Source organism: Macrosteles quadrilineatus, unplaced genomic scaffold (genome assembly GCF_028750875.1).
Source record: "Macrosteles quadrilineatus isolate MER2022 unplaced genomic scaffold, UCM_ALF_1.0 Scaffold_3__2_contigs__length_128488019, whole genome shotgun sequence".
Taxonomy (NCBI): Eukaryota; Metazoa; Arthropoda; class Insecta; order Hemiptera; family Cicadellidae; genus Macrosteles; species Macrosteles quadrilineatus.
In genome coordinates, this window is record NW_026542596.1 from 123,690,945 (window position 1) to 123,704,976 (window position 14,032).

At 33.8% G+C, this 14,032-nt stretch overlaps 1 protein-coding gene across 2 annotated transcripts in view; it reads left to right on the forward strand.

Moving 5' to 3' along the window:
• The window catches only part of LOC128988679 (uncharacterized), a 118,454-nt gene that overhangs the window by 88,109 nt on the left and 16,313 nt on the right, over positions 1 to 14,032 (forward strand). For both annotated transcript variants that reach the window (XM_054410199.1, XM_054410200.1), the window contains exons 3-7: positions 8,525 to 8,982; positions 9,598 to 9,646; positions 10,395 to 10,467; positions 11,953 to 11,994; positions 13,328 to 13,440. In XM_054410199.1, coding sequence (XP_054266174.1) covers positions 8,534 to 8,982; positions 9,598 to 9,646; positions 10,395 to 10,467; positions 11,953 to 11,994; positions 13,328 to 13,440 — 726 coding nt within the window. In that variant the 5' untranslated portion in view covers positions 8,525 to 8,533. The remainder of the gene's footprint in view (positions 1 to 8,524; positions 8,983 to 9,597; positions 9,647 to 10,394; positions 10,468 to 11,952; positions 11,995 to 13,327; positions 13,441 to 14,032) is intronic.

Below are 14,032 nucleotides of genomic sequence, written 5' to 3' on the forward strand. Positions count from 1 at the left end.
CACCACTTCCTACGTCTCAGACCTGTTTTCCTCCCTTCCCATAGCATTTTAAGATTGTAGATACCTTAATCTAATTGTCATTAACAGTTCCCAAACTCCGGACTGCTCGTCTTTACTACTGCCTTCACCACTTCCTTCGTCGCGGACCTGTTTCCCTCCCTTCCCATAGCATTTTAGGATTGCAGATACCTTAATCTAATCGTCATAAACAGTTACCACACTCCGGACTACTCGCCTTTACTAATTCCTTCACCACTTCCTACGTCGCGGACCTCTGTTTCCCTCCCTTCCCATAGCATTTTAGGATTGGGTATACCTTAATCTAATCGTCATAAACAGTTCCCACACTCCGTCCCGCTCACCTTTACTATTTCCTTTACCACTTCCTACGTCACGGGCCTGTTTCCTTACCTTCCCTTAGCATTTTATAATTGTAGATACTTTAATCTATTTGTCATAAACAGTTCCCGCACTCAGGATAGCTTGCATTGACTACTTCCTTCACCACTTCCTATGTCGCGGACCTGTTTCCTTACCTTCCCATAGCATTCTAGGATTGCAGATACCTTACCATCCTTATGGAACAGCTGAAGCCACTTTTATTGTTAGTTCTGTCTGGTTTTCTGTAGATGTCGTGTTTTGTTTACAATTTGTTTATATTATTTTTTGGTTAGTTTCTCATTATTTGTGTCTCACTGTTTTGGTTATATAGCCAACGATAGTAATATAGTAATATAGTACGGTAAGATAGTGAACGAGTTATCGTTTATGATTAAATATCTGTATTTGGTTAAACGAGGTTTTAAATTACTGAAATAACAAGAAACAAATTGTAAACAAAGCACGACATCTACAGAAGACGGACAGAACTAACAATAAAATTGGATTCAGCTGTTCCATAAGGATGGGAAATCTACCTTAATCTAATCGTAATAATAGATCCCACACTCCGCACTGCTAAGTTAACATTTCCTACAATGTATCGAATAAGCTTCAGTATAATCATTGCTCAATAGTAACAAGTGATGTTTTTGCTTTTGAACTGTATTTTATAATTTCTACTACACTGTGGGTAGATGCCTTTATGAACACATGTGTTACAACTTACTAGTCTTTTGTTTACTTTTTCCTTGTTATTTCATTCTACCAACATGGTTACTTAGCAACCGATTAGACTAATGTTAAAAAAATGTGACTTTCAGTTTCATTTTTCCACGTAATTAGATTTTTGTTGGCAGTTATAACTGCAGTAAACTTGTTTTTAGGCTAAAAATAAACTATTTACAAAATTTGAAGAAAATCGTCGGAGCCGTTTTCGAGATCTTTGTGCAAGCAAGCATACATACATACATACAAGCAAACATTGCTCGTATTAGAGTATAGGATATGAGTACTCATAAGGTTAACATGGGAAACTACAGAGCCACTGACGGATTTATTTTGACGGATCTGCACCAAACTTCACACAAACCATCCTTGAATAATGCTTAATAATGCCTGAAAGTTTCATAACAATCTGTCGAGCGGTTTCGGAGTCCATAAAGGACAAACATACAAACATACATTGGATTTTATATACAGGGTGTCCCGGAACTCTCTACCAATATTCTAGGGCATTGCTCCAGGGTAAGAAACATACCTAAATATCATATTTAAATTGTCCGGAAGTCCTTAGTTCCTCACACAGCCGCCATTTTGTTTTTTTCAGTTATTAATTTTTTTCTAAAGAATGGTTAAACATACAAAATGGAAACTTTGCACAAACATTTACGACTACTAGACAAAGCTACAAAAAAATTATGACGATTTTTCATATTCATAAAACAAAATGGCGGCCATTTAAAATTTTGTTTCTTAAATAGCTCAAAAACCGTTGATTTTATAAAAATTTTAAATGGCCGCCATTTTGTTTTATGAATTTGAAAAATCGTCATAATTTTTTTGTAGCTTTGTCTAGTTGTCAGAAATGTTTGTGCAAATTTTCAATTTCATATGTTTAACCATTCTTTAGAAAAAAAATAATAACTGAAAAAAAAACAAAATGGCGGCTGTGTGAGTAACTAAGGACTTCCGGACAATTTAAATATGATATTTAGGTATGTTTCTTACCCAGGAGCAATGCCCTAAAATATTGGTAGAGAGTTCCGGGACACCCTGTATATAGATAACTAGCTGTACCCGCGGGCTTCGCCCCGTTTAACTTCATAAGTATTCGCATGGCTCATTCACGTCCTGGTAACCAACTTGTTTAATTGAAACAGCTGTTAAGATTCATTAATTCCTTTTAAATATGAAAAATCATAAGATTAACATGGGGAACTACAGAGCCACTAGGGCGGAGCCCGAAAGGGGTTTTGAGATAAGAATATGCTTTAATGTTAATCGGGAATGTGAGCTATCATCATGCCAAATTTCAGCCCAATCCGTCCAGTAGTTTATGCGTGATTGAGCAACAAACACACACACAAACATTCACACAAACATACACACAAACATACACACAAACTCACAAACTTTCAGATTTATAATATTAGTAAGATAGTTGAAATTCCCCATATATTTTTTTCTCTAAATCGAATAGTTTCTGAGATAGCAATGGTGGTACATTTAAGTTCTCCACTCTGTATATTCGATGAATACTAAACCCTGAATGAAACTGCGGGTTTTCAAGTATTTTAATGGGATATAATCTTATTGATGCGTCGTATACTATGCCAAATGTTATTTTTGTATTAATTATCTAATCTTAGGACATGGAATATTCAAATAGTTTAAAATACCTTAACATAGATAGGCCTATACTGTTAAACTTGCAATTATGTGAGTTTGGACTCAAAATGTGCGTTTTCTTTTGCCGAACAGGATGGTAAAATTAATTTTCACAATTCACAGTTGTAACTGGAGCTAGAAACATTTATTTAATATACAAAAAATGATAAGTGCAACTACATGGTTGTGACACATAGGAACGGTCACGGTGGGAATTCCGGGGCGGGACTTCCAGGAACTGACCCTACTGGTGGCAAATGACACTGGTGGCAAACGACACTGGTGGCAAATAGTAGGACACCGGTTCTTGTTGGTGTACGCAAACTTCGCTTGTCAAATTCCACTGACACAAGGGTCAGGCCTTGTCTCACCCTCGTCAAACATCAACCTGGCGGGTTGTACGCAGTCTTCGCTAAATTCCAGCTGTACGCAAATTTCGCTGTACGCAAACTTCGCGACACCACTTGGTAGAGGTGTCCAAAGAAAGGTATGTATTGGTCTGTAGATGAGTTATCAAAAGAAAAACTAAGCAAAATCCCTTAGGACTCTGCCCTAGAAGCCTTTAAAGATCCCTCCACAGAGTTGTTTACATTTTGGCCATGTGAATCATACTTTTTAATGAAACAGCTGTTTATTTTTAAATTGTATTTCAAACAACGAAGTTAATGTTATTTTCTTATTTTAAAATTGTTTTTCTTATTTTTCAGCCATGTTTTGCAATGTAACATTCCATTACGAAATCAGTGCAAAATCCTTTTATCACAGCAATTCATAAATTATTTCTTATTGAACTATCTTATATCTATTGTACTGGATGGTGTCTGCCTTTTTCACCACTTGTACAAATATCTGCTCTTATAATGTCCAATAAAATCCAAACATAGAAACATTGCCTAAAATGGTACCTATCTTGACAAATTATTTGCACCTGCCTATATTACGAACTTTGGCGAACTGGGTTGGTAACATTATTGAAAATAACACGACATGTTGGCTGTAAGATATGGTACAGAGAGAAAATACTATTTATGCAGCTACTGTCATGACAGAAAGGTCATATTCCATTTAAACTAGATCACATAATCCTTTATAAAATACGTTGATTAACAATATTTAAACGTCAATGTATACGTAACAGCCAATTTACAGTATTTTTTGTTTTTGGAAATGTCCCATTGCTATGTCATTTGCATTATTTGCTGCCAATAAAGTCAAAAGGCCGTATGAAATAGGAGGCCCCTAACAGTTCAAGAATAAAATCCAACTTCACTTCAAGTATTACACTACACCTAACATTCCGTAGAGAGATTATATTGACAACTTTATGTTATTGATAAGGCTGAGACAACTAACTGACATCCCCCATGTCAAGAAATTCCAGCTTCAACAGTAACCTCAAAATAAATTTCTCAAAAGTAAGCTAGAGGGTGCATTCGTTGGCACAGAAGTAAGATATGAACTGGCGCGACGTGACGAAGGAAAAATCAAACTTACACTGTAACGGATATACCTCCCTTTGAATATGTCTTCCCAAAAAAAGTTTTCTTTTCAAATAAAATCATATTACACTGATGAAATCACGGAAGTGTTTAACTACAAAAGATCCACCAATACGATTTTAATACTATTTAAAGGTTCTTCAAAAGGAAGAGATACCAGATGACATACTAATAATAACTCCGATGACGTACGGTAAGGGGAATATTTTATTCATTGAATGATCAACCGAATTTGGCGACTAACGCAATTAATATCAATATTGTTTTTACACTTATTATTCTTTAAACAATGCTAAATGCTCAAAATATGTAGCCTATATTTTATCCAATTTAACGCAGTTAGGTGAATTAACGTAATCCTTGAAAGTAACCGTCGATTTCGACAAGTTTCACCTAGTTACTATTAAATAGTATTAGTTAATATATCGATGTTCACATGACCGGATGAGTCATCAGCTCTATCCCTAGTCCGTCGGTCATTATCCCTCGAGGCACCGGCCGATGGACCAGGGAACAGCTATGATTTACACTATCACCCTCTACTAGGACATTTTTTGTAGGTAAACATTCCAACGCTCATGATGACATCGAACACTCATGCATATTTCTATATAGGCCTAGCCAGTCCAAAACCTAATTACACTGTAGGTATGAATCAGACCGCTTATATCATAAACAACTAAATATTAAGGCTAGTTTCCTAACCAGAGAACACACAAGAATGGCACTTTACAAGACTTTTTATACCAAGCCTTCATAAACTAAGAGTATTTCATAAGTTACGTTGCCTGTGTAGATTTAGACTTAAAATCAGTATAAAATCAGTAATGGATTGAAAATCTAAGTGTTATTTACGTTTTGTTTGCACTATAATGTAGTGTACCTGTTTCTCGAAATCGACTAATTTTTAAGCTATGTGTATTACCAGGAATTATTTCAAAACTAATAAATAAATAACGTCTTTGTTGGGCAGCGTACATCAGATTATAGATCTGTTTTACATTAAAACTTTTGTCATTCAAGGAGTTTAAAATACTCAACTAAAAGCTTATGTTATTAATAAAAAAAGCACACTGTTCATAACAGTTTGATATAATCAACATTTTTTTGAAAATGTTTAATACTGTGAGTGAAAGAGTTTTTTTTTTAGCAACTACCACAGTACTACGTAAAATCAAAACAATATTTAGGTTGATTGGAGGCCAATCACTTTCTCGCAACTACGCGATAGAGGGCTGACCCAACACCCCAATAACTGGAATGGATTGTTGTGAAAGGAAACTCTAAGAATTTGCAAATGAAGTCCATTCTGAGTAACGTGTGGGGATTAACGGGACATTCTGTACGCTGTTTACAAAATATTTCCTTTGCCTTTCCAAGTACTGAATCTATATGGTTTTGCTTATATTAAACAATAAGTCAAATACGTTGTAGCAGATGTCTTTAGCTGCATTTTACAACAGGTATTTCGTTCACCTTTCTCAGAAATAGCTGTTCATGGCGTGTTCCTGAATCAACAATAAGGTATATTGTGTTATTTTCCTAATAAACACGAGAGACATTCGCCTATCTTTATGGTCGAATTATATAAATACTGATTAATTTAACAAATGATCATTGTTAATTTATTGTAACAATTAGGCTATTTATGTATTGTACATTTATGTTTTATGTTTTACATTTATGTTTTATATGTTTGTTTTGTGCTGTATTTATGTTTTAGTATATATATACTGTTTAAATATTTATTTATTCAATCAATGTCCTGACTAATCAATACACAACCTAAACTATATTAAATAGAGATTTGATCATATTGTCATAGCATCTCTTTATAAGAAATCTGTCCGGAGTATGTGCAATTTTGGTTTATTAAACTTATTGGTAAATTGGTGTAAGATTGTTTTAGGTTTATTCGTAATCCGGACGCATACGAAGTTGAAGCTTTTGCTTTGGTATTAACAGTCAAGTAAAATAAATAAATAATTAAATAATCTTATAAATTTAAGAAAATGGGTTATTCGTTTGGCTCTGCTACCCGACTATTTTTATTATTGAGGTCTCAAATTAAAGGTATGCACGCACAGATTCGCCATCAAGCATCGGCGTATATTTTTCTATTATCTCACTCGGCTTATACGTAAACGAAATTGCTCCCCATGTTTTTCTTATGGGAGTTAAATTTGGTTTTCATGATTTTCTTCGTTAGGCTAAACAAATCATGTTAACAATTTAATTTTTGAGTTGTTCTAAAACTTATAACGTAGTTTTCTAAAGTTATCTGTTGTGGCTGCCTAGAAATAATCGGACGTTTGTTTCTCCTTTGAAAATGTATTGATAATTATAGTAGTGGTAGTTAATTATGTTACAAGACTATGACAAATTGCCAATTATTGAGTCAACTTGGTCCCCACGCACAGGCTTCGCATATGTAGGCTCTGTCGATTTTCAGAAATTACGTTCATTCTGTATCTATTATTCTTTTGTTATGAATTGCTTTTGATTTTATTTATTTGATTTAATTTTACCATGGTATTTTTCCGGACAAACTCCATTAAAAATATAGCACGGGTCGAGGTTAATTTAACAACTTAAAACTAATTCATTCAACAATAGTTTACCTGAAAACTATTTTACTAATATTTGTTTAAAGTTTTACAGAATACACTTACACATGTTGCTATTGTATGTTTTTATTTATACATGATATAGGTACTTACAACAAAACTTGTGAATTTTTGTGTTTATTTATACATTTATTGTATGGCAACAACGTAAACTTAAAGATAGGAGCGAGTGTATGCAATTCCAAGATAGAGTTTAGTATTCACCGATCCTACGATAGTTTAAGAGTATATTTCGTACCTGGGGCCGAAAATGACTTTTTTTCAGCTCGGGATCATTTTTAAGTTCGAGACGAAGATGAAATCGGTCCGTGGTACGATTGCTGTTTTTCACCAAACTATACAAAACTGAGAAAATATATCAATAATGTAGGCAAGCATGTTTCTTTACAACCTTTTTATCAGCTCGTGAACATCACACAGAAAATATCCGCATATCGGTGGAAATGTATTTTCCTGTCGATCTACAGAATGCCTTTATAAATTAAAATAGGCTAAAAAGACATAAAAAAAGAATTACAAATGTTTAAAACTAACATGGGTTTAACGGGTTGCTATGCTGGTGACGAAATAACAACTAATTATGAAATTAAAATCAAAACAAATGGAACATATTCCAATCACATTTATTATTTACAGTGTATGTTAAATGGAGAAGTATGTGTAGTACATTGCATAGTTTTTGTCGAGTTTTCAACCGCTGGACCTCAACTTCATTGTACACTTCATTGTTCATTGATCACTGGGAAATCCATTGTAAACTATAAGATATGCACACTAATCAATGCAAATACTTTAAGGTTATGTGAAAAAATATTTAAAGGAATCAACAAAAATAGTAATACATAATTGCTGGGCAGCGGTCTATTGCAATTCATTAGGGATATACTGCTTGTATATTTAATGATATATATAAATGTTTTAATTAAGTAAGCGATTTTCGGTACTAGGGCTGGGAAATTTTAATCACAACTATAGCTGCCATTTCGACCCTGGACAGCAATGCGTAGCTTTCAGCCTCCAATTAACGTCTGTAAAACTACTAAAACAACGTATTGCGGTGAAAAATATTTGCCAATCATACTCAATCGACTCGGAACACTGCAGTTCCTGATTTAATTAAGGGTATTATTAAAAAGTACTCGTGCAGTAATCAATTAAACAGGGTAACGAATTGAAGGATAGATACAACTAGACTATAAGGACGCAAAATACGCGTAGGTTCAACTAGACGTAGGGACTACTAGACGGAGGGACCACTAGTCGTAGAGACTACTAGTCGTAGGGACTACTAGTCGTAGGGACAACTGGTCGCATCCGTACAAGCTAGGTGATACTACTTGTCGGTGGGATACACGTCTAGTTGTACCTACGTCTACTTGTACCTACGTCTACTTGTCCCTACGTCTAGTTGTACCTCCTAAAAATCTGCAGGTACAACTAGTCGGGTGAGCCACCGTCTACTTGTCCCTCCGTCTAGTTGTACCTACGACTAGTTGTCCCTAGGCCTCGAGGTACAAGTAGACGGAGGGACAACGAGACGGAGGGACAACGAGACGCGGTCCCACAAAAATTATCCTCAAACCACTATCTACTGCTCCCTAATTTTAACCGAATCCCTAATTGTTTCAGGTAACCGAAATGGACAACCCGGCGTTCCAGAATGACAACGGTGTTACCAGACACCCGCACCCGAAGAAACAGCTCACCCGAGCCAACTCCACCCTGACACCCACAACCAAGTCGTGGCACCTCACGCAAGCCCCGCGGTCCAAGCTGTGCCGCTACAACTCGGTACTCGACACGAAAACCTGCTGCGATGACAACAAGAACAACATAGATGGACCACAATCTCTTGATTATCCGTTCTTTGCCAAGAAGTCACCATCGAAGAATATTCTCAGTGACCACACGATGTGGACATACAACAGGCTGCACGACTCCCCTGTCTTCCAGAAACCCGGAGTGTCTACCATCTACGACCCTCAGTTCTTGTCGTCCAAGTTTGGCTACAGCGGGACACATCACTCCTTAGGGGAGAAAGAGCTGAAGAAGGAATGGTGGCCAGGAGGGCTGTTTGGTGGCTTTAGGTAGGATATAGGCCATTTTTTATTTTACTTTTAAAAGTACAGTTTTGTTGAGGTAGGTTTTTTTGAAGTCAAAATCAAAATCTGACTTAGTCAAAAGAAGAAATATCAATATCATCATGTTAAAAATAAAATTCACTGTTGCACTCTAACAAAAAATTCCTATAAGATCAAAAAGTAAAGCCAATGCTAAGAGACCATAGCACTGGCTTTACTTTTTCATCCAACAAAATTTGTGATACTGTATAGGGAACAGGCAAATGAATGCTTATATTGGTTTAGTGATATTTTTATCTACTCTGTTGGTCTAATTAGATTTAGACTTTGTGCACCCCAGTATAGGACTACTCAACTACTGAGTTATATTGTTCCTCCAGTTTATCCTAATTTAGTAAAAACTAGGATTTAAAAAGAATACCTATATTCTTTAGTGTTTGATTGATTCAATATACGGAATAACCAGACTTTTAGTTATTATCAGTTATAAACTTTGGTACTGCTTAAGCATCACTTTCTTGATCCAATAAATTTTTTACTTACAGTATGACAAATTGAATAGTGTCAAATTAAGGAATATTATCAAACTTTAAAAAAATATGTTAATCTTCATGTCACCAGATGGGAGGTTGGAGAACCTGGTGCTAAGAGGATCAGAACCAGTCAGAAGGTAATAAGATGTAGAGTATATTTTTAAAATAATAAGTGAAAATACAAATTAAGTTATGTTTGTAATTTAAAATGTATAGCATATTTATTATTTTTGGATAAAACAAGCTTTAATAGTTCAAACTCAACTGGACAACTTAGAAAGTACAGGTACAAGTGATGTGCAAGTAGTTGTATTGGATTTTTTTATTACTGTAATTAGATCTAAAGCTTAGGCGGTATATTAAAAGATGCTCATTTAAGATAACTAGTGCACCTGTTCCTCGAATTCGAGCAATTGCAAACTATTGCAGGCGTTATTTCAAAACGAATAACAGTCATAATTTACCTTACGATGACTTAAAAGAGTCAACTGAAAGATAATGTAATCAATCCAGTTATCGAAAATTAAAACAAACTCACTCTGAAAACTAACACTCTTGTGTGTATCATGTGTTTAACATGAACAGCTGTAATTAATACAAATGATTCTGTTTAAGTAAACAAAATATTTTCTTCATAAGAAATACATTGGAATTTTGATGGCCTGAGGGGCAAAGCCCGAGGTCTTTTATTACAGGAATTGGTTTTCTTTTGACTAATGTTGGGTAATTTTAATTATGTAATTTGAATTATTATTGCTTTAGACAAGTGAGGAGGATTCTATTCCCTCCGGGAATATTCAAGGATCAAATCTAGAGATCTTATAATTTGACACATGGAGTGAGCTAAGTCTGAGATAACCAATAAATAATTTATGTTCTCCGCAGGTGGCTGCCCTGCTGTGTGCTCTAGTGTTGACATTGTTGGCTTCTGGCAATGTTGTGTATATACTCAGGACAGGTAAGTTTCATCCACAACATAACATTACATTATGACATGGACAACAATTTTAATCCTGGTACCATTGATAGCAATTAGATTGTCTAAATAACAACTTTGCTAAAAAATTGTATTTAACAAATTATACAATAAAAAAATCCTTTCAAAAACATACAACTTAGTTCTCTTTCATACAACTATTTAAATTTAACCCATATGTTTAGCATGTCTATGAGAATTTAATGTTCTGTAAACCCTTAAATTTATAAAGCACAGCAAACATCTAGTATCTTCTAAAAAGTAATCCATTAGGCTTTCTATAGATCCATTAACAACCATTACATTTGTTATAGGTGTTGTAAAAATTAGTTGACCATATTGATCATTGATGGTGTGTAGCTAGGTTAGAACATGGGCATTTTACAAACACAACCTATATGATGTTATCTATCAAATCTATAATAGTTGTTTTCTTTTTAAAATTAATTATTTAGTAACTTATTTTCGTGTGTCACAACAGGCAAATTCTTGCTTGTTAATGGTGCAACCTAAAATGAGTAAACATTCACTATTAATTTGCAACCAGCATTAATGATATTGGTATAAATTATGACTAAACAGTACTAAACTTAAACAGCATTGTATTCGTAATAAAGATAATAAATAGTTTAAAATACATACTGTATTTACAGAAAAATACAGTATACCTCCTATTGTACTGTATAAGTTGGATACAGTATTTTATAAACCATAAAACAAGTTAGATATCTATTGAAATGGTTCAGAGAACTTTTGAATCATTAGACTAGAAAAAAAGTTTGTAATACTCAGTGTAAGGACTGTTAAGGAACTAGTGAACCTTAAACACAGCCTCAATCTCAAAGAACCTTAAAGAAAACAAAGTTTTCCAACCTGATGTTGTAAGAGTGGTTAAACAAAGCTCTACAGTACTTCACTTTGTTGTTGATTAACAGTAATTAATTATCAAAACATCGCAGTGCTTCTCAACCTCCTTAACATTCCTAGTGATTTAATTGCCGTAACTATGTTCAATTCTATTCCCCAGTAAGTTGTGATGGCTCCAAGTTCAAGAGTTATAATGAAACTAGATATTGAAAAGTTTTGAACTTACAATGAGTTTAGTTAGTTTAGGTTTTATCATAAAGATGAATTTGATTAGTGAAGAACATTAGTTGATTATTATTTTTGGAGTTTTACACTAATATTATCAAGAACATCTACCATCTGTAGCTAACATTTAAAGAGTTCTATTCTTTTTCATAATGTTACCTATGGCTGTTTTCACGCCTTGTGAATACAAAGGAACGTACTTTAAATAAAGGAAAAATGTTTTCTTAGAAGAATAACTGTAACTAAGACACAAAAGAGACTCCATAAAAGGAGCTTATTAATTTATAATAATCACATTATAAAAAATAGGACATGTATAATTATTGGAAATTATGAAAATAATAAGTCGGTAATTGAAATAAATGTGTTTTGCAGTTGAAAGGCCACTAGAAAGTCCAAACAAGAGCAATTGGGTTGGTAAGTATAGAATAGAATAGAATAGAATATATATTTATTTTCTCAAAGAACTTAGTACATCTTTGACAATTATTGTACATTAATTTTCACTTGAAGTAAAACAAAAAAAAAAAAAACAAACAATTATAGCTTGGTTATAATAAAAATAGACTTGAAATTAAATAACAAGTCTGTTGTTCTCACCAGGCTGACAAAAGACAAGTTACAGTGATCTGAAGCACAATAACAATCATTCTGTATGTACAATAAAAGAAACCTTTAAAATTTGAATCTGAGAAAATAATTAGGGCCTCATTAGGCAAAGCCTGTGGTTAAGGTTCCTTTACTTACAAATTTAATGTATACACAGAGCGATCATATATATATATATATATATATATATATACTTTGTATATATATAAACTATATATATACAAAGTATATATACATACAAAGTATATATATAAATATATACAAAGTATACATATACATTTGTATTGATGTGTTTGGACTTAAATTTCTGTATCAAGAAACTTGTATTTAATTATTTCTAACCGGTCACTTTTTTTTACTGGTGCTTTTACCCATTCACAGTAAAGCTAATACAATAATAATACATTAGTGTTGTTTTAGATTTGAAATTAATAATCTAAACTATGACATTTTTATTTCTTTAGAAAAAATGTGTTGATAAATAACAATTCTGAATAACATGAGTGTTACCTTTGTTCTTTTTAATGTGTATATAAGTGGACATTGCTTTCCAATAACAATTTTTGCCAGTTTTAGACAAATCGACCTAACAGCAACTCGACATACTTTCCCTCATTATCTTTAAGGGGTGTGAGTAACTGTAATATTTTAGGAGTAGTTTCACAAAAATTCCAATAACGTTTGAACCGTGATTTTTACAGCATTGGAGATTGTATGATTTTGTTTAAAGTTTAAAGGGCCATAACATACTAAATTATAATCCAAATCTTTTGAAGTGTTTTTGTGAAATTCCAATTTTACAGGTAGGCATATTTTATAGGTTTTATGAGAAAACCCTAATTAAAATCGAAAGAATGATAAAAATGCCTGGATATAACATGGATTAGTACCTGCATACAAAATTTCATCAAAATTGGACCACAGGTGTGGTATGTAATAACCATAGATGAACAGTTTGTTCATGTTTGTTACAGGCTAACAAAAACTATAATGGAGCAAACAAAATGCTAGAATGTAGCACGCTCCTGTGAGAGATTCTTTAAGTTATGCTCTTTTCAAATTAGAGCATACAGCTCTTATTCTGATGGTATGTTTACTTGGGTGTTAAATAATCAATGGTGTTGGTGTTACTCTGTTGTAGACGTGGTCCTGATTACGGGTGACTTCAGGATAACCAATGAACCGTACAGACAAACCCTAGCCAACCACTCCTCCGAGGACTTTCAGCAGCTGTCCCACCTCATTAGTCAACAGGTAAACAGTTTACTGAAACAGGGAAGACTACAACTTTTCTGTGTGCCACCATTACATTCTACGAACGCTAGGCTGTAGCTTGGAACTGTTTTACACATTACTTCAGGCTGGTCCTAGATAGATAAAAATCCATTGGTGATTGGCAGGATTTGAACCCGAGACCTCCAACTTTGAACACCCTCTACCACTAGACCAGCTTGCTCCCTAGGGAAGAGTAGCATCCATAGCGTAACATAAACATAGCATAGCCACCATGATCCATACAGATTGAGGCAGATTTTCAGGGTGTCAGGATGAAATAGTAGTGTTGCAATATGAAATTTACTATTCAACAACAGGGTTTTGATTGTTCTGATTCCACTTTCTGACATGCAAAACTGTCTGAATCAGACAATTAATTTTAATTTGGGTATGATATGGCATTTAAGTTAATTAGAAACGGATACACAAATTTTTCAGCAAAAAAAAACACTAACTGACAAAAAACAAAAGGTGTACAAAGTTTTTAGCTCTACCTTTAATTTACAAAAAATATTTAGCTATTCCAATTTTTTTTTTCAATATGAGACAGACACATACTAGTCAATACAGT